General features: G+C 36.3%; 1 protein-coding gene across 15 annotated transcripts in view; it reads left to right on the top strand.

Annotated features, from left to right (window-relative positions):
- Window positions 1–19,458, top strand: part of BRD1 (bromodomain containing 1) — a 78,227-nt gene that overhangs the window by 48,500 nt on the left and 10,269 nt on the right. For 14 of the 15 annotated variants that reach the window (XR_008467124.1, XR_008467126.1, XM_054206780.1 and 11 more), the window contains 2 exons: window positions 14,109–14,244; window positions 15,604–15,731. Coding sequence is in view for 13 of the 15 variants with exons in the window: in XM_054206780.1 (XP_054062755.1) it covers window positions 14,109–14,244; window positions 15,604–15,731 (264 nt within the window). In the remaining 2 variants the exon portion in view is untranslated. Of the gene's footprint in view, window positions 1–9,168; window positions 9,384–14,108; window positions 14,245–15,603; window positions 15,732–19,458 lie in introns of those variants that run through there. The other variant, XM_054206854.1, reaches the window with a different exon arrangement.

Genomic DNA, 19,458 nt, shown 5'->3' on the forward strand with positions numbered 1-19,458 from the left:
TCTTTACCCAGCTAAGTAAAACCGTGCCTACTTTGTCTGATGTTTGGTTATTCTCATAGGCTGCCTTTTATTATGCTCTCTTGAATTACATTTGAGGTCAGTGTGCTTGCCAATTAGTTTCAATAAAGACAAATACATAACCCGTGGCACACTACTTTGTAAGTATGGTGTCCCATATGTTGTTGGTTTTCATATACAAAATAATTATTGAAATACTTTTTCAGAAATCGCTTTTTTCAGAAATAGGCGATTATTGTACAACATGATTTTAATCTTCAAAGCAGACTGAAAGCAGTTCACTTTAATACTCTGATCTCCCTTTATATGTGAATCCTTGTTTAAAAAATATGAAGCAATGGTGTAATATAACCCTAAATTTTAATTTCGTAGTGTTCTACTAGGGCATTATCACTTACATATATAACACAACTTTCCACATAGTCACTATGTGGAAACTGACAACTACATGGTGGAGAGATGTGTTTAAAAATTTCCTATGCATGATGTATGTTGATTTTGGTTTATATAGTACCTAGCAATTTCAAAAAGATGATAGATTGTTTTTACTTAGGAAATTTTGGTCAGATCAGAGATTGATGTATGATTCTTGAAGTTCAGGCAGATCAAATATTAACTGTTAATGAACTTTTCAAAATATCCATTGTATTCTTACTCTTTTCTTACAAAGATGAATCCTTTTCATCAGGAAATTAGTTGGTTCAGTTATTACATCTGAGCAAAATAAAGCTGACTGATAGACAGAAGGTAGATTTTGCTGACCATTTAAAAATTTGACTCTTATCAGTTGTGTATAGGTAAAATAAACTGGAACAAATGATTGTTTTAAAATACCTTTTGAGCAGTGTAAAATACTAGATTAGGTTCAGATTAAATTTTCATTATGTTCTTGCTTTTATCAGTCACCTTTAAGCTTTCATAAATTTAGAATAATATCTGACAGTTACTGTGTTGGTACCTTCTATTTTAATTAGAAATTAATATTCAGAATCTACTGTCCTGAAGCAATCACTTTAACTTATCATAGAATCAGGATTGCAAATATTGCTTATTATAGTGCGGTATGTTGGTTTTCTATTACTTCTTGGATAAATAGCAATAATAGAGTATTTCAGTTAAATATATAACCTAATTAATACTCTTCTTGCTTCCAGCAAGATTTTCCAGATTTTCTCACGGCACTGAAACGGATGTAAACAAATATTTATAACATGAATCACTGAATTAGAGTATTTAATACAGTAAAAAGCACAGGGTTTTTTTAGGGGCGGGGGAATTTATAATTTCTTCATATATACTTCGCATGCCGTTGTCAGTGTACAACAAATGTAATTATACCTTATTAAATCTATTAGTAAATGTTGGGCGGTGACTTTGGTTTTGCCCAGTCCCTACAAAATGTTCAACAGCACTTAAGTGTCTGCAAGTTACTTGTATATGAATCCCACCTGCATTTGACACAATTTAATACTGTAGCGATGACCACTTCTACTTAATTTTATTTGGTGTGAATAAAGATAGAGTTTATATTCGCGGTAAAATGGAATACGGGTTATTTTTTGAATTCTTCAATACTTGATTTCTAACAAATCTGGCTCTCTGGAGCACAGGCCAAGTTTAATTAAAAGTCAAGCTTCATATGTGCAGCATTCAGTTACCATTCTCGAAATGGAAGAAGTGAAAGTAAAACATGCATCTCTAAGAACATAACTTAGGTCCTCTAAGTAAATAACTAAACAAATTGGCATAATTACTCCTCTGGTTAACACAGACAGGAAGTACAGTCTTTACATATATATTCATGAGTAAAATGCAGTAATTTGACTAAATCTACTGAGAGATCCAGAGTCCTTATACTTTGAGTTAAAACTATTCTTTTTTGGTTTTTTTTTCTTTAGATGCGTAGTGTTTGTTTCCTGTACAACTGATATGAAATTTAGTTACTGAAACACTTAGCAATGTCCAGAAACTTCAGCTGCCTGCCTTCCAAGAAGTTTCAAAACGTAGAACATTTTAAGGTGTATATGCAAACAAACAAAGCATTGGAGATTGTGAAGGCCTAAAAGGGATTTGTCAGGATAGAGACTCGGGGACTAGAGGAGCTCCGCTGCTGAGTTGTCAGGACAAAACCAGGGGCTGCACAGCAGCCCATAAGTACCAAAGAGGCCGAGAAAGTGAAGTTTGACTAGAACTCTACTAAAATTATTGGGGGGGAAGGGGGTGTTGCTAGTGCACTTTTGGGTTTTTGCTTGGTTTTGACAGGTTTGTTTTATTGTTTTGGGGTTTTTTATTGTTTTTTAATGGATGGTAGGCCACTGAGAATCTTTGACCATCTGCTAATAAAACTAGGCAAATTAAGGAGAGAAATTTGGGAAGAAAAAAAAAAAAAACCTAAATGCTGCCTTTCTTTGTATTTGGGATACTCAAGTTTTAGACAGGAATTCTGGCAGCCCTACTAAAATTTTTGCCAATTTAATGTCTGGAAAAATATTGAGAAATAGGAGAGGATTTTTGCAATATATGTGGAATAAAATAAGTGCATAAGTCAGAAAGTGGGGGAAGGAAACTATTCTATACCAGTCAGCAATTGCAATGACATTTAAGAGAATAAATGTTCCTTTTGGTTTTATTTCATCTAAAGAACCATAGTATTAGCTGCCTCACTGTTAAAAATCCTTTGTTTATTTCATGACTTATATTATTAGAATAGAGGGAATTTTAAGCGACAGTCAAGAATGGTGAGGCTTGATGAACAACTAGATAAATGGAGGGTTTGTCCTTTTTCAGGGCTTTTGAAGTGTGGCAGGCATATGCTATAATACACATTGATATTTTAGAAATTTTTCTTGGGTCTTAAACCTGTTAATTTCTTTGAAAGCGCTATCTTTTGGGTTATTTTTAAGATATTAATTATTAGCACCGAACTTAGAATTGCTGTGTTTTCTAAGATCAGTATAACTGAATCTGCTGTGATAATAAACATTTTTCTAGGTGCCTTTCTGTTTTTCTTCATGCTGTAGGAATTGAGGAGCCTTTTACTGCATTCTGGCGTTTCATTTTTTTTTTTTTTTGAATGCTTAGCTCATTTCTTGGCCCAGGTTTGTCTTTCTAAAAAATAAAATGTCATAGTCCCCTATGTGCTTTTTCTGTGGCATTTAACACTAATTTTTCTCTGTGCTGCAGATGGTAAACAGAGAACTGTGTGTTTTATTGAAGGTATTAAAAAAAAATAGTGAATTTGGAGATCCACACTATGTTTATAAATTAAGAACATACTTGCCATGGTGTTGGGGCTGAGTATAGATGACCTGCCTTCAAATTCACAGGCTTAGATATCATGGAGTCCCTTGTATCAAGTACATAAGGTACCAGAGTTGACCACATCACCATTACATTTGACCTGTTGTTAACGTCATAGAATCATAGAATAGTTTGGGTTGGAAGGGACCTTTAAAGGTCCTCAAGTCCAACCCCCACATACTCGCCTACAGGTCTGATTTAAGAGGAGAATGATCATAAAAATGAATCCAAAGACTCCCAATGCTAACTTTGGGCACTGAACTTGGAAGTCACTAATGCTAATTTAGGGCTCATTCTACTATGAGTGGAGAGAGAGGGAGACGGTTCCCACAGTGTGATTGACTGCAAGGGGAATGTCTCTCTGAAAGGGTTTGTGTGTGAGTTTGTTTTCTGGTTTTTTTTGCCTTTCCCCTTTTTTCAACCCCTAGGTGAGAATAGCTTACGTAGGTTGCATGCATAGAGGGAGGTCCTCCATAAAGAGTAATTATGGTAGCATGTACTCTTTTACTGTATCATACATGCTCTCTGGATCCTTGCATCTGGAAATGTAATTCTGATTTCTGGATTACTTCTTAAGTCAGCAGGATAAGTGTTAACTTCTGTAACTTCTGTCCTATACAATGGCTTCTATTCACCCAAAGTAAAAGAGGAAGCATACTAAATCATAAACCCATAGACAGATAATTGTTAATCCTCCATTTGTGATATATTTCTAGCTTTTCTGCTCTGACAGAGCAAACTTTTCAAAATTCAGGAGCGTTCAAGTTTTTTATCAGCCTTCGATCGCTCACTTGATTACATAGTTTTTCTACGCCCTTATGTTTTTCTAAACCAAAAATCTTCCACAGGCATTCAGATGGGGCAGGGCATCCTGCCATCGTGGAGTGCTGGACTTAAAAGCTCTACAAAAACAGAGGTTAAAAATGGTTTTTAGAAAGTCAGAAGGAAGACGACTGACGAAGTTTCTGCTGAGGCAGTACTGCAAGCGAAATCAAGAGTTTGAAGTAAAAGGAAATCTGTGTCCTGAAGGCTCCTTTCCACGAGGGAAACTTTGTTTAGAAAATCATTTGTGAGAGTTACACAATATACTATCAAAGAGAAACCTATTCTCCGAGTTGTTTGGTTTCTTTATCAAAAGCTCCTGGGAATAGATCAGCTTCACCCTTTCAGGTCAGAACTCGGACAGCCAAGATTTCCATTTTGCCTGGAAATGCCAAACAGGAAGTAGAGATCCTTGAGCCAAGAATTGAAATAATTGCTGCAAGAAGCGATATAGCAGAGATGACACTTGAAATGTGATTTTGGGTGTACATCTATGCTTGTGTGTGCTTTTCAGATGGCCAAAGGTTGTGTAGGCATTTCTACTGTCTGGGAACTGACACTCTGCTCATGCTACGGGAAAACCTAGTATTCGTCTTTTAAAACTGAAGTTGCTAATTTTTTCTCTAAAATTCATAATCTTGGATGTAATCATAATGTTGGTGAATTAACACTTTGGTATCTACTGAGTAAGGCCAGTATCTCCAGAGGATTTAGGAAAATTTAATTAATCCTGTAAATCTAGGATATGCAGAAGACTCTTAACTGATTAGTCAGACTTCTCGGCTTAACTGGCTCACTGTCTTTCTAAATGAACTGTACTGTTCAGTTTATTCCTTGAAGTGAAGTTCTTTTTGTAGCTAGATTGCTTACAGTAAGTGCAATAAATTGCATTAATACTTAATGGCAAAAAAAGTAAAAGCAGTGATTTGTCAAAAAGGACACTTAATACCAGTAAAGGTTTGTTGGTTTGTTTGTTTGCTTTTTGTAATTGCTCAAGTTTATATAACTTTTACAGTCTGTCAGTGTTAGGTTGACCTAAACGTTAGCTGGTATAAGGAGATGAGAATTATAACCTAACCATTGTGTCTTTCAGATCTTAATGGATGCGGTAGTATTACTTAATAATGTGTAGTGTTACAAGTTATATTTTTATGGTAACTGCTTTTCAGTTGTTTGTTTCACGAGGACACCCCGTAGGATGGTGCATTCAGGGTTTGTTAAGGAGGCACACAGCATTCCTGTACTTTAAATATAGATGTCTAGTGAAGACTCAGTGAACTCTGGTTGTTGACAGAAAAACCTAGTAAACTTCTTTAAAATTAAGGTAGACTACTTGAACAATAACATTCTTGCACTGTAGTGTAGTCAGTTTACTGTACATTTATTATCTCAATTCCAGTTGTGTCTAAATTATATGCCCCATAGTTGCAAGAATACAATTTTTAACAAGAATATCGATACAAATGGTGGTGGTGAGCAACGTGCTTCCTCCAAAAATTCAACTGTACTTTCTTCCCATTATCCCTGTTAAGCAACTGAGAAGGGAACTTAAGACTAATTTAGGGACTTGAATCTTGCACTTTGCTTTTCCGTTGATTTTGCTGAGTAGTATTTGTAAGATTTTGACAAATAAAAATGGTATCAAGTGGCACATCTGACTAAGAATCCTTTAGCCAGCCCTGGGGATACAGTATTTTGGGACATTTTTAATTGACAGCTGTCTTCCGTGTTTCCCATTATAGAACCCAGACATAGGTTTTTTTGGTCTGCGTAGAGGAATTGTACATATAGGAAGGTATCTCATGCAAAGAAACACATATTACTCAATAATAGGTAAAATACTTGAAATAAAGTTGCTTTTATTTATGGTGCCAAAACAGCATTCATTGGTCATGCTCTCACTTGGACTTTGTCAGGCCATGCTAAACCAAAGTGGTAACGCTCCCCCCACTTTTCATTTTCCTTTCACTCCTTCCTTTTTTCCCCTCTTTTCTTCCTTTACTTTTCCCTTTTCCCCTCTCTCCCCCTCTCTCCAAATCTGTAACAATACAACTGTCACTCAGAAATTACTTTCTAACAACATGTTGTTGGAAAAAAATGGAGACAAAAGCAGATGTTAAGAACTAACCTTTGGCTGATAAGGATGGCTAAGTACTCACATGTTCTAGAAAAATGTGGGGGGGTTTTGTTGAAGATAAAAGTATTTAGGTCAGAGGGGAAAAAAATGCACTGTAGATTCATCTGATTAGCCACAAATGTGAACATGCAAGTCAGCCTTATTTTAACTCTTTGTGTTCAGCGCTGCCTAAAAATAGCAAAGCTTGGGTTGGTGTTTAATAGCCCTTAATTATCTTCACTTGACAACGCTAAAGCACGGTCAGGTTGACTCCTGGAGCAGTGAAACATCTTGTTTTGTCTTTGCAGCTCCTTTCATTGAAGCAGGAAGACAATCTTAGGATTGCAGGCACTGTTAAGTTTTGCTAGGGGGGAATAATTTTTTAGTGTGATGTTACAGTCTCTAAAAGGATTCAGATCATGCACTTCCTCAAGTACAGGGCAAGCCATCCTAGGAGGAGGCTGTTCCATGCCTCCAGTTAGCACTGGATCTTTTTACACTGAATCAGTTGAAGTTTTCATCTCCCTGTGTGAAATACCCTTCAAGGTACAAAAGTCCTGGAAGATTAGGTCCAAAAATGCAGCTGTGTAACTTGAAGAAGTAACTGGCTAATTCAAGGACTTGCAGTTTCCTGCGCTGTCCTGTAGGTCGTCTCAGGGGTGGCAGGTCTCTGGTAAACACTTCGGCCTTTATCTTTCTTTCAGATGGCAACTTCTGCTTCAGTTTCTGTTCCCTGTCTTAGAGTGAGGCACAAAGTAAGAACTGATTTCTCTATAAATAGCTGAAAAAGAGAAAGAAATGGTATATGATTTGTTTTCTTTTTAATAGAGTAGAATCGCTGGATGTGCTTAAGTAAGAGCTCTGAAGTTCACCTGACCGTCTGTTTCCTCTTCTTTGGATCCCATGCCCAGCAATTGTGTTCTCACAATTACAGGGAAACATTTACTTTCAAAGAAAAAAAATGTGTTGGCAAAAGCTCTGTATAAAATCCTTTAGGTAGTAATTTAAGAAAAAGAAGTTGGTTCCATTTAGGAAATGGAATAGCCTACCTTTGTACGTCCTGCTGTGCTGCTCTGAAAGAATGTTAGGCACTAGGTTGTTGAGGCAATATATTGGTAGATAATTATCGTGCTTTGTCATGATAAAAGTTGAAAACTAGAATAATTTTTATTGATTTAAGTTTTTAATAACTCTTTACATTTTCTTTCTTTAAATTTATATCAGGATTTGGTAGGTGAGAGAATAGAAATTTTCAAGTGGAATATGTGTAAGAAAGTTTTTATTTTTCTAAAGGATCTTTTCTGTTTGCGTTACTGCATAATTCAGGAAAAAAAATTCTGATCTTAAATCCCCATGAGTAATCTTTGCCAAGATAATTAGAAGTAAGTGATCCTAAATATTTCTGACTTTCTATAGTCATTATATTTCTTGGATCCTGAACGACAGTGTGATTCAGGCACTTAAATCGTGTATTTTACAGTTATCTCTGTGTGTTTTACATGTCATAAATCATATAAATTAGAGCTGACTAAAGAATTCAATTTGTAAAGATAGTTACAAATTCTTCAAGTTTTGTGCTTGTGCTTTTTAATGGCATTTTCTATTATACTATTACTGTCATCAGTCTTTTCTATAGCACTGGAACAGCTGATGCTCTCTAGAAGAAGTTGTAAAAGGTTTTTTTGAGAAACGGTTCTGCTTGTATGCTTGTTTGTTTTGTTTTTTTTTTCCTTTCAGATTTTTCTGGAATGTTTTCAGACTCCTCCACCAGTGTTGCCTCCCAGTTGTATATTTTCAAATGTCTTGAACAATCATTCTACAGTACAGTGATCCTATTGTTGTAGTGCACAGAGCAACAGACAATCCTTATCTTCTGGAAGCTGTGGTTACTAAATGTTGATTAGTTTTCCTTTCTGTTGTGCAATTCAGATTCAGCTGTTTTAGCAGCCTCTCCTCTGACTAGCCTAGATTTTGATGAAAATTAGTAGTTACAGGATGAATTCTTTAGCATTCTTTTGGAACATATCAAACTGACTATTCTGTGAGCTACCAAACTGTATTCATTATGTGTTACTTAAACCGACGAAGATGAAATTTTTCTGTTTAGATCTTGAAAGCTGCTGCTGTTTAGTGTGTAGGTGCCACGTCATGGGCTCACACTGAGCTTTCTTTGCTGTCTTTGGCCATGACCAAATTTTAAGCAAGTTTTAAAAGCTTTATTTCCAAGGGGACTCTTCACACCAAACTTCATCATCTTTGTGAGTAACTGGCTCCCATTTTGTCTGCATACTGAAGACTGTTTAAGAAATGTAAACTTTGACATGCTTAGATATTCATCTGTGTGTTCTGAAAGGAAGGATTGTGTCTAATGTGTCCCAACAGAATTTACTGTTGGAAGTAGAAATTTATAGGGTTATTCTTAATGTTCACTTTTTAAAAACTTTGTGGATGCCTTCCTATTGCTGCAGTATGCTCATTTTCAAGGTTTCAGTATTTAAGAATACAGTAACTTCTGATTATTTATTGCCTTGAAGTATTCCTTTACCCTGCCTGTGCATACCTGCATATATAAATCCTCTTAAATTAGGGTCATCCCCCGTCTTACTCTTATGGAGGGATTTTTACATACATTCCAAAGCCATGTTCTTGATGCATATCATGCACGTGGAGGGTTTATTCTATGCTTTCAATGACTTGCATATATTTTCTTTTTTCAAGAAAGGACTGAATCAAAGTGAAGCTTTTAATCTAGTTCTGCCCCTTTTGAAATTTTAGCTGAGTATTAGTGTTAGAATACGTGGAACACTTGTATCATTCTCACTGTCTCTGGACGCTGCTGTAAGAGTGGCTTATTTATTTGAAAGCTCTGTTTCCTTTCAGAGAGACTTAATGGCTTTTTCACTGTCTTCCAGGTTCTCATATTAACTAATATCATGCTGGGTATTTATCTCTTTGGATCCTAATTATTTTCTGTTATCCTCAACATGGAATGGAATTCAATTAAATGATCATTTTGGAACGCAGAAAGACAATTACATTTGAAGTAATTATTTTGGATCATGTTGGAGACACCAGCCATCCTTAAAACAATACAAAAAAAATGAACACTGTTGGAGGAAGTCTTTGACATATATGAAACTATGCTCTTCATTCAATATATTGCCCCATTTCCGTAAGTTATAAAGTTGTACATGTTGTAGTATATGTGACACAAATTGGTCGCAGTTTTTTACCAGTCCCAGCTTCTTATTCCCAGAACATGCTCTGTGAGAGCAGATTAGTTAAGAATGTTCCATTTCCATCCTTTTCCCTTCCCCAAAAGACAGTCTGATCTTCCTTGGAGAAGTAAAGTGTACGAAGTAAATGTTTCACTTATTTTTGTGCATTTATGTAGTTTTAATAAAATACACGTTTTTCTTTAATATATATATTTTAATGAAGACTAGCGTCACTGCTGATGGGTAAGTGCACAAGTCAGGACTTGATTAGTCCTTGCTTGGTAAAATCAGCCTAAGTAGTGTTATGTATGTGCTAGTGGGCTGTGTGCGGTCTTTTTTTGAATGCTCCCCCCTTTTTAATGGTTGAAATTATCTAACAGTTTTCATTATTTCTCAGCTCTTCAGCTGTGTTTAATACAGCACTTCATCTTACGTTTGGATATGCTTGGTTTTGCATCAAGCTATGCATAATAAAACTTTAATTGCTTTAGATAATTTTATACAAGTTCTGCTTCTTTATTTTGTTTCAGTAAGACTGCAAGATACGATTACAGTCTGAAATGCACAATTCTGTGGTAGCATTTTGTACATTCATGGAGCATGCTGCTCCTTGGACTATCCTGAGTTTTGTTCCTCTGTCATTTTTTCAGAACTTCTGCTGTCTTTCTGGAGTTACCTTTTCCTGCTTCCATTAATTTGGTACAGTCAACAAGATTCTAACTTCCTTGCTGTAGATAGTCAGTGAAAGTTTTTTAAGAACAAACTGCTACTCTTGAGAAAAAGTTGAAACTTTCCCTGATAATTTTCAAGGCAGTGAGAAACCTGTGAAAAAGTATCAAGCTGATCATCTTTGGCTTATTTTTTATTTCTTCTTACGTTACAGGGTTTTTTGTTAAGTGTTTCTTTATTTTTAGAATGGTTATGTGTTTTATTATATGCCATGATTGACATGGCAATAAAAACTTTCTATGTAAATTGAAGTCTAGAGCTGACGATTGGAAATGGCTGTAACCCTGCATTTAAGATCAATAGCAGACTTCACTGTTTATGAATTCCTTTTTATTTTTAATGAAAAAATGTGGGTTCTGCCTCTGAGAGTGGACTGCATTTTTGAAGAAACTTAAGAACAGGGGAAAATAAAAAGGCATCATCCGCTAATGAAAGGTTTTCATTTGATGTTCAGGAATTTTTTTGGGGGGGCGAATGTTCTCAATCAAGGGTGTTGGTCGGGGGAGTATGTGTAAGAAGTTCAGTACCCAACCCAGTAAAGTTTCTCTCCATGACTCTATAGAGAAATCTCATTTGATCTAACAAAATCATGAGCTTCTGGAAAATGTAAATGGCCATATAGGTTTGTTGCAAGCTTACCCAGGCTACTAATCCACAAAAACAGGATGAATTACGTCTGCTGTGGATTTCCTTGCTTTGATCTTCTTAGTAATATCTTTTGAGACACTAAAATGCAAATTCCTTAAAGCAAATGGGGATCGTCTTTAATCTCACCTGTTCTGGTAGCTACAGGAGATGGGGCGTTTCTTGATTCATGGGAGAAAGAGTTTTGTAATGATCTAAAAAAACAAATCCCCAGTTATATATATAAATGCACTATAACTGGGTTGTTATGCACATCAGTGACACCATAAAAGCACTCACATTTTATTGTCTGGATTTTTCTGTCAGGTTACAAGGTCACTTGGCAACTGCTGTATCTTTGACTAGATATGAGTGTGTTTTGTTTACAGTAGAGGTTGAGGTCTTCCTTTCTCAAAATATTGCCTATTCCTTATGATTTCTAAAAAGTGGACTGTATAAAGTGAGTCTCGTGGACTGCATAAGCTCATGTCATACAGGGCTTGATATTCAGGCAAACTGCTCCTGCCGATAGACTGCATGATCTTTGTTTTTCATACTTCCACAAGCAAGAGAGAAAGGTGTCTGAGATGCTCTAAGTTCTTTTGCACTTCAATATTTGTCAGAAAAAGTTGTTGATTTGGGTTTTTTTTCACTGTTGGTGACTATTCTGCAGATTCGAAAGAACTTTGCTTAGTCTAATCTTAAAAACCTACGTTAGTGAATTCCATGAGTCATTGAACTCACAATGCAGGTTATGTTTAAACCATTGTAAGACTGGATTACGACTGCAGAGGGCTGTCTCCATTGCTGTAGTTGCACGTTTCTGTTGCTTCCCTTGTTTCTCAACATCAGCAATCAGGCAATCCCACGGTTGCTTTGCCCAGCGCATGACTGAAAACTAGTTCATTGCCATGACCACGTTTCTTGGTACTGGCATGGTGGCGAGGAGGAGAAACCATTGCAAGGGGCTGAGAGACAAAATGTCCATTTCAGCAGCAGCACATTCATAAACTGGTTGAAGCAATCAAAATGAGAAGCTACTCCCTAATTTTTTTCCCCCTGCATATACATGTACATACAGAACCGGTGTACTTAGAGATACATAGCCAAGTCGTTTGTATACATTTTATACATCTCTTACAAGAATAAACAGATATATCCTTCCACTGTCTCAGTCCACTGTGAACCTGAACTGTGCTCGGGTTCTGGTAGCAATATTTACTCAATCGGTCTTTAAACTGATAATTTAATCTTTGATCTAACTTGTTTCTGCTGACAGCTGATATATATTAGAAGCCTGAATGGTAACTTGAGTAATGTGTCTCTGGCTTGTGGCAGGATGAAAACAAAACCGTTTCTACACTTCACTTGAAGAATAGGTCTGACAGGATATCTAAGAATAAAAAATAGTCACTTGCAGAGACCTAAGAGATCTCCTTTTTTATCTTTGCAGAATGTTTTCCCAGCTTTTCATTTCAGATGCTCTGTGAAGCGTGCTGCAATAGTTTATAAGGGAATTTAAGCTTTCCCATAAAGCATACTCTGCTTTGACAGGTCTTTCGGAGTAGTCAAGGACCGAACTACTTAATCTCCAGCTATTTGTACTGACTTGCTGAAAAAAAGATTAATCAATATCATGTAGTTTGGTGCTTGAACACTCAAGACAATGCTACCTTTATCATTTTGTTTTCTTGTATAGGAAATCAAAGGCAAATATAGGAGTTACAAGTAACAGATGCTCTTAAATAAATGTCAAATAAATGGCAATGAAAGAGAATGCTTATCTATAGTAAATCTTTCAGACCATTGAATAAATTCTCCCTTTTCTCTTAAAAATCTAAAATTGCATTGATAATCTAAATGGAAGGCCTCCTGCAGGTGGAGGGGGAAATCCCTTAAGTTGCTGTATGGAAATGCTTTGAAATACAACTGAGTCATACAAAGTAACTTGCTAAGCTCAAGTTCCTTGGTTGTCAGCCTTTTTTGCAGAGATCTTTGGAGCAAACAGACTGGAAGAATTAGAACTTAAGGGAGTTCTGCCATAATTGCCTTACAGCATAATGCTCTATGGAGAGTCACGTGAAGTTGCATAAGCTTATTGACTGTGTCAACGTGAACAAAGATCATGATGAACCTTTAAGACTCTGATAATAGGACGGCTGGGATGGGTAGCTCTTTCTTGCATTATGAGAAACATGCTGGTCATATGCCTTAAGTAAAAACTTTAATTTATCGTAAGGAAATATGCGTGCTCAGAATTGAATTTGTGTTAAAATTTTGTTCTTTTGCAGTCTACAGCTTGCAGTAGCTGATTGCAGGCTGGTACCGTTATCTTTAGCCAGTTCGTTTCTGTTGATGCTCTGCAATCTGTGTTGGATTCTTTCTTTTTTAGTCCTAATTTCCTCCCCTACCCCCCACCCCGCCTTGGTAAAGTCTTCAGAACGCTATCTTAAACATCTTTGTCTCTAATCAAATATGGAAATGGTTTAATAAGAACTATACTGTTTGTGAATTGGCAAACCCAAAGCAGGATTGGTGTCAGCCCATCAAATCAGTAGCTTGTAATATAAAAGCCTTCTGTTCCATTTTCATTACCATTATGAAATTAAAATATATCCTTGGGCATATATGAACTTGGACTAGGGGAAGGATAGTAAAATATAGTAATGTGCATATTATTGATTGTTGATCTCTGTTTAGAAAACAGACATGATGGTGTCAATCTGAATTTACTAAAATGGAAAGACTGTCAGGAAGAACTAGGTAGCAGCAGGAGGGAATCCCTACCACTCTTTACTTCCAGTGTTTGAAAAGGATTTTCAGTATTTCTTGACTTCTAGTTGTAACACTAAATTCAAATGAGTCTTGTGTTGACTTAGTAAATCTGCCTGGTTTGTAACATGGGGGTTTGAGGTGGTTTTTTTTCCTTGTTTTTTTCCTACCCAGTTTCTGCAGCCTGACTGTCTTAATAGTTGGAAACATTACATGTAGAGACCGATTTGATATTCCATTTGGCATTTCCCATATTATAACTTCCACCTTTTTTCATATTATCTAAATTTCCACCCTATCTTTAAAGTCTGGACTACAGGAATGTCCTATTTATAACACTGTGTTTTGAAATGAAATGTTTTGTTAATGTTCCATGTTCTTCCTTTTTCATTACATCAAAATACTTGAAGTACAGAACAATAACATTGCAATGTGAGAGTATAAAAATTTTTTAATGGAAATGGTGTGGTTTCCAGTTTGATACAGTTTATTTTTGTGTTATGCTGTAGGTCTGTCAAATGGTTTTGGAGATGGAAGTAAAGAGAGAACGTTAGATGATACTCCGGGACGAAAAGTTGAACCTCGTCGCCGCTGTGCATCAGAATCTAGTATTTCATCTAGTAACAGTCTTTTGTGTAACTCAAGGTAAACTGTAAATCTGAAATACAAGTTTGAGATTGAATGTATCAGTTTTCTATACTGTTTGTGACCCACACCAAAGTATTGCATAACATTTAGAAAAAAGTGTAAATTTAAATTTTCTCAGTTGTGTGTCAAATCTGAGATACCTTTCAGGATTGCTAGTATTCTTTTGTTGAATTCAGGTTTTTGCAGATCTGGGCAGTTACACTTTATACTTCTCTGTGCTTCTCTTGCGCTGTATAGATACATATACGTGTTTGTGTGTATATTATCTTGTTTTAGTTACTTTCCTAGTCCTGAACACTAAAAATGGGTGTGTTTATTTTGGTGAGGGGATGACAGAAGCCATTTCCAAAGTGGAGTCTTGTACACAGGGAAGGTAAATTTAGTAGCTGTGGAACTGTAAATAATCAATCTGTGATTTGGATTACTGTCTAGTTACGGCAGTGATGATAGTACCCACATACCAGCTATTGACCGTCTCTTTGTGAAGTCTGTTGTTAAAGATAGGACTGTCAGAATGGTCACCTCTGCCACCGCTGATAAATATTTCTCCATTGCCTGTGTTGCACATCTTCCAAAAGCACACTAATCTCTGGGGTTAAAAAAAAAAACCAACAAATATGTCCAGTCCTGGGCTATGAGGATGGGGCATACAGGAGTAGAGGGTAAATCTGATTGGAGGAAAAAAAAAGAAAAAAAAAAAAAAAGAAAAAAAAAAAGAAGGTGGCAGTAGCTTTATTCATGCATTCAAGATTGCTATTAAACTGTTTAAGGGAATGGTGTTAATGCATTCATGTCAAACAGGCTTTCAGAAACAGATTTTAACATTGCATCTCTTGTAAATGTGATATATTGAGGATTTCATCTAGAATATTCAGATTCTTTGATCTCTTAAAGAAAACTCAAGTGTGCAGAGGACAGTTTTCTCATTTTGTATATTGATATTCCACAGTTAAAAGACTTGAATTTGTAGTGAAAAATGAAAGAGAAAATAATTGTGTTTCCTGTGTAGGGGAACTGTTGCAGCAGACGGAACGTGTTTCCATTGGCCAGTATCTGCTGTAACACTGGAGACAAAGTGGCCTCTGTCATTTGTGCGTGTACTCAACTGTACAGCAGTTGAGGTGCAGTTGCATACTGTTTGTCTTTTCCTGATAACCAGGCAATTCTCTGCATGAAAATAATCCGGGATTTCAGTTTTTATATTGTTGTTTTCTGTTTGTTACATTAAAATTTGTTAGAGCTTGCTGCTCTCATTTTACTGTATACTGATGAATTTCAAAGTCTTTTTCAAAGTCTTGATTTATAGTTAGCAATGTTAATTATCAAGTAATGGTTTTAATATTAGTACTTTTGTAGTTTCAGCCTACCAAAGTGTGGTAAAGGTAAACCAGCACTTATACGGAGACACACACTGGAAGACCGCAGCGAATTGATATCATGCATTGAAAATGGAAACTATGCCAAAGCAGCAAGAATTGCAGCTGGTAATGATAAACTATTCTATTCTGTTCTATTCTTAATAATATTGTATAACTATAATTTTATCCATTTATTTGACAGATTCTAACATCCTTATTTTCGCTGCTGTAATACATCTGAGTGTTCTGAAAGTGGTGGTGATAGCATTGCAGAAACTACTGGTTTCTGCTTTTGACTTTTTAAAGACTTTGAAGAGAAACGAATAGTACCTGATTTGGGGTTTTTGATTAAGAAGTGGTATTTAAAGTGATCAAGCTACTCTAGTAATATAAGCAAAACTTGGCATGAAGTATTATTTGTCATTCTGTCAATATTTTTCTTTGTTGGGCATTTTGGGTTGGGATTTACTCCTCATGTACTATTCTGCATAAACGTGTTCACAGACAGGTAAGACATGGTCTGCTTTGATTCAGGAAAAATTTGTAATGGGAAGGAAGTGGAAGTTTCTAGGAATGTAGAGGGTAATAAGTTACCAAATTTTAGGGAAATAACTATGTTCTGGTGGTATGTTTTCCACCTGTTTCAAAATTTTAATTGGATTGCAAGACTTAATTAGGTCATCTCTTCCATAAGTAGAACGGTGTTTGTGTAATGCAGCGCTCCCACACTGAAGTTAGGCATCAGCCTTACAGTGTCTCACAGGCCTGTCTTTAGTTTCTGACCTGAGAACTCTTCTCCCCCTAATCCTGGGTGTTCCTTATCCAGGACTCTCTCATGTCTTTGTAGTGCTTTTATCTGACTCTTGTTTCCCTCAGGCTGTTCTTTCCTCCCTATATGATAAGTTTTGTTTTTCTTTCTTGCAGCTAATCTGTTTTCAGCTACTGCTTTGTTACTCTGAGCTTTAGTATCTTTATTATCTGTGTGGTAACCCCTTATACAGGACTTGACCTTTTCCATTTGTTTTTCTTAGTCTGTCCTGGGTAGTCTGATATTTAACTCTTTCCACTTAGAGTTCCTGTAGCTGTTCTTTCAGAAGTGTCCTTGATCTCTCTTAATTCTGTCTCTGTGCTCAGATACATTCTACAGCTGCCTAAAAGGAGGAGCAAATGACAGTTAACAGTGTTATTTTATATATTACTATATATTCTGTCTAATTTGAGCTCTTTTGGCTGCCTTCCGCAGCCTGTTACCTCAGCAGGTCAAGAAAAGGAAATAAGTAGGAGTGAAGTGAAATCTCCTGTTTACATTCTGTGCATAAGTGGAACTTTACCATGTCTTACTTTTATTAGTAAAATTCCAGATTTTACAAAGAAACTAAAATAAAGGTTGTTCATTCTTGTGAAAATGTCTCAAACAGTTCTGTTAGACAGAGCATGTATGCATTAGAAACACACACAATTCTTACAGTTACGGTGTCTTTAGGTCCAAGGAATATCTTGTTTGTATTTACAAGATGCTGTCTCAGAACCTGTGGTGCAGTGTGTTGCAATACTGCAATTACGATGCAGTTTTGCCTTGATTAATGGCTGTAATCGTTGTAATGCATGCACACTGACATACGTTAGTTCCAAGGCAAGCGACGTTACAAGAGTACTATTGAAATCACAGCGCCAAGTGTGCGAGTCAGGGCCTGCTGTTGTTCTGTAACGCTGCTGCCACATTCTGCGTTGTTGACTCATGAGACTGAGATGTGCTTTAGAACCAGGTCCACTCAGTGTACTGGACAAGTTAAGACTGTTAAGGAAAAAGATGTTCTATATTGAAATATGAAGATCATATTGAGATATAAATACAGAGGATTAATAAGAGTTTCAAAAGTGACTCAGAATTCTGCCCAACTTTTGGGGCTTGGACCTGTAGGCTTAATAGGGTTTTGATTTTCAAATCTGTATGTAATAGCTTGTTGTCCTTGGTGTGCAAGAGCACTGGAGGATGAATAGACACGTGCTATGAGTGTTTTTCATTAATAGCTGCTGTGTACAGAGATGTGCTGAAGTTTGTAGTTCCTTGGATTCCTTTATAGGGTCAGGAAGTTGGCGTGCCAGAGCAGCAATGTGGTGTTCTGCCTGTCCCTCCTGAACCTTGCCTGATCCTTTCGCCTGGCTATTTCTTTTTCCCCGATCTGAGATTCTTACCTATCTCTCCTGTTCCCAGGCGCTCTCATGCATTTTGTCCCAGTTTTCAATTCTTTGTCCCCATCTTCGTCTAGTCAGTCGCTCCACCTTCTTGTCAGATTTTTGGTTTTATTCCTCGGTCAATCTTAGTGACGGTATTTTTTCCAGCGGTGTCTAGATGCTGTCTTTCCCTTCAGTCACATCGGACTGGTGAGCAGGAGTGGCCAGGGAGCCGGTCGTAGCGGAACTTTTGCTGCCTTCCCTCTATGTAATTTAAAAAGTTCCCTCTATGTAATTAAAAAAAAAAAAAAAAAGACACTGTGCACTCTTAATCTGGTCATCTCTCAGGAAAATACTTTCCTGTTTGTGGCTGAAGTTTCTGGTTTAAAATAAAATTGGTGTATGAAGGGCTCTCATTCCTTGCTGAAAGCTGTGCAGATACTGGGTTTGAAGTGCTTGGGTCTGATTTTGAAGACAGAAGTACCTTAAAGTTTTGAGGATTATGACACTGGCACCTAATGGGTGTTTTACTTAACTTCCCCACAAAAAATTAAACATATTAACTTTATTATGAGAACGATGCTGAAAAAAAACACTAGTTGTTTTTAAAAAGTGAAGAATTTATATGGGGAGGAAATGAGACATCATTATTGTTACCCTAAACTATGTAGAATCTTAAGTCTGGTTTGTGGTATTTTGTTACTGTTGGTTTTCAGCTAGTAAGAGTAATGTTATTTAAAATCTTAAGCAGTATTGTCCTGACTGCAAACTTAAATTCATTGTGTCTCGTAGCTTGAGGAAATAAAGAGATTTTTTTATGTTGTAAAAGAAAAGTACTAACTGTATGTGGTAGTGTATTAACCTGCTATCACCACATGGAGTGAATTCTGACTAGGAGAAATTCCGAGACTCTTCCCTAGTGCGTATACACCCAAGAAGCCTCTGAGGGAATCTGGGCTGCATCCGTCCTGCCAGATTGTGTATGACCTTCTACACAGCATTAAAATATCATTTTCTTTGTTTCATATCAACTCTGCAGCTGAGAATAATATAGGTTTCATTTCTTTTCTTGTTAGAAGAGGACTTGAACTGTTTTTATGTACCAGATGCAGTTCTGTAGATATTTTTCAAAATAGTCTGTGTATGAAGGATACATTAATCTAAACCTTCATGACTCTCTATAACTGACATGTGAATACTTAACATAATGGTATTAATAGAATAGAGAAATAAAGAAGCTGCCCATATTGCTTTTTCTGTTGCTTTGATTGTTTTATTTTGAGATACTACCAAAATGGGTCATCCGGATTTAACATGTATTTCTATAATATCCAATATTTTGTGTATTCAGTTATACTCTTAGAATTATAAGACTGCCTGTGTGTATTTAATTTGTGCGTATCATATATTTATAAATCTGAAGAATATTATTACGGCTTTTAACGAGAAAGTGAAGAATGTCCTAAAATGACCTCTCTAAAACTATACAGAAAGGAGCAAATAAACAAACCACTGAATAGATTTAGTACCTGTTTTTCCAAGGTTATGTAGTTCAGTAAGAAAAAGTGTAAATAAGACTTACATTATTTTCATCATTTTGTATAATGGAATCCAGTGGTTAAAGATCTCCTCTGTAAAGCCTGCTGGGATTGGTGGCAAAGATGTTTTCTTTAGAAGA

This window comes from Rissa tridactyla, chromosome 1, assembly GCF_028500815.1.
Source record: "Rissa tridactyla isolate bRisTri1 chromosome 1, bRisTri1.patW.cur.20221130, whole genome shotgun sequence".
Taxonomy (NCBI): Eukaryota; Metazoa; Chordata; class Aves; order Charadriiformes; family Laridae; genus Rissa; species Rissa tridactyla.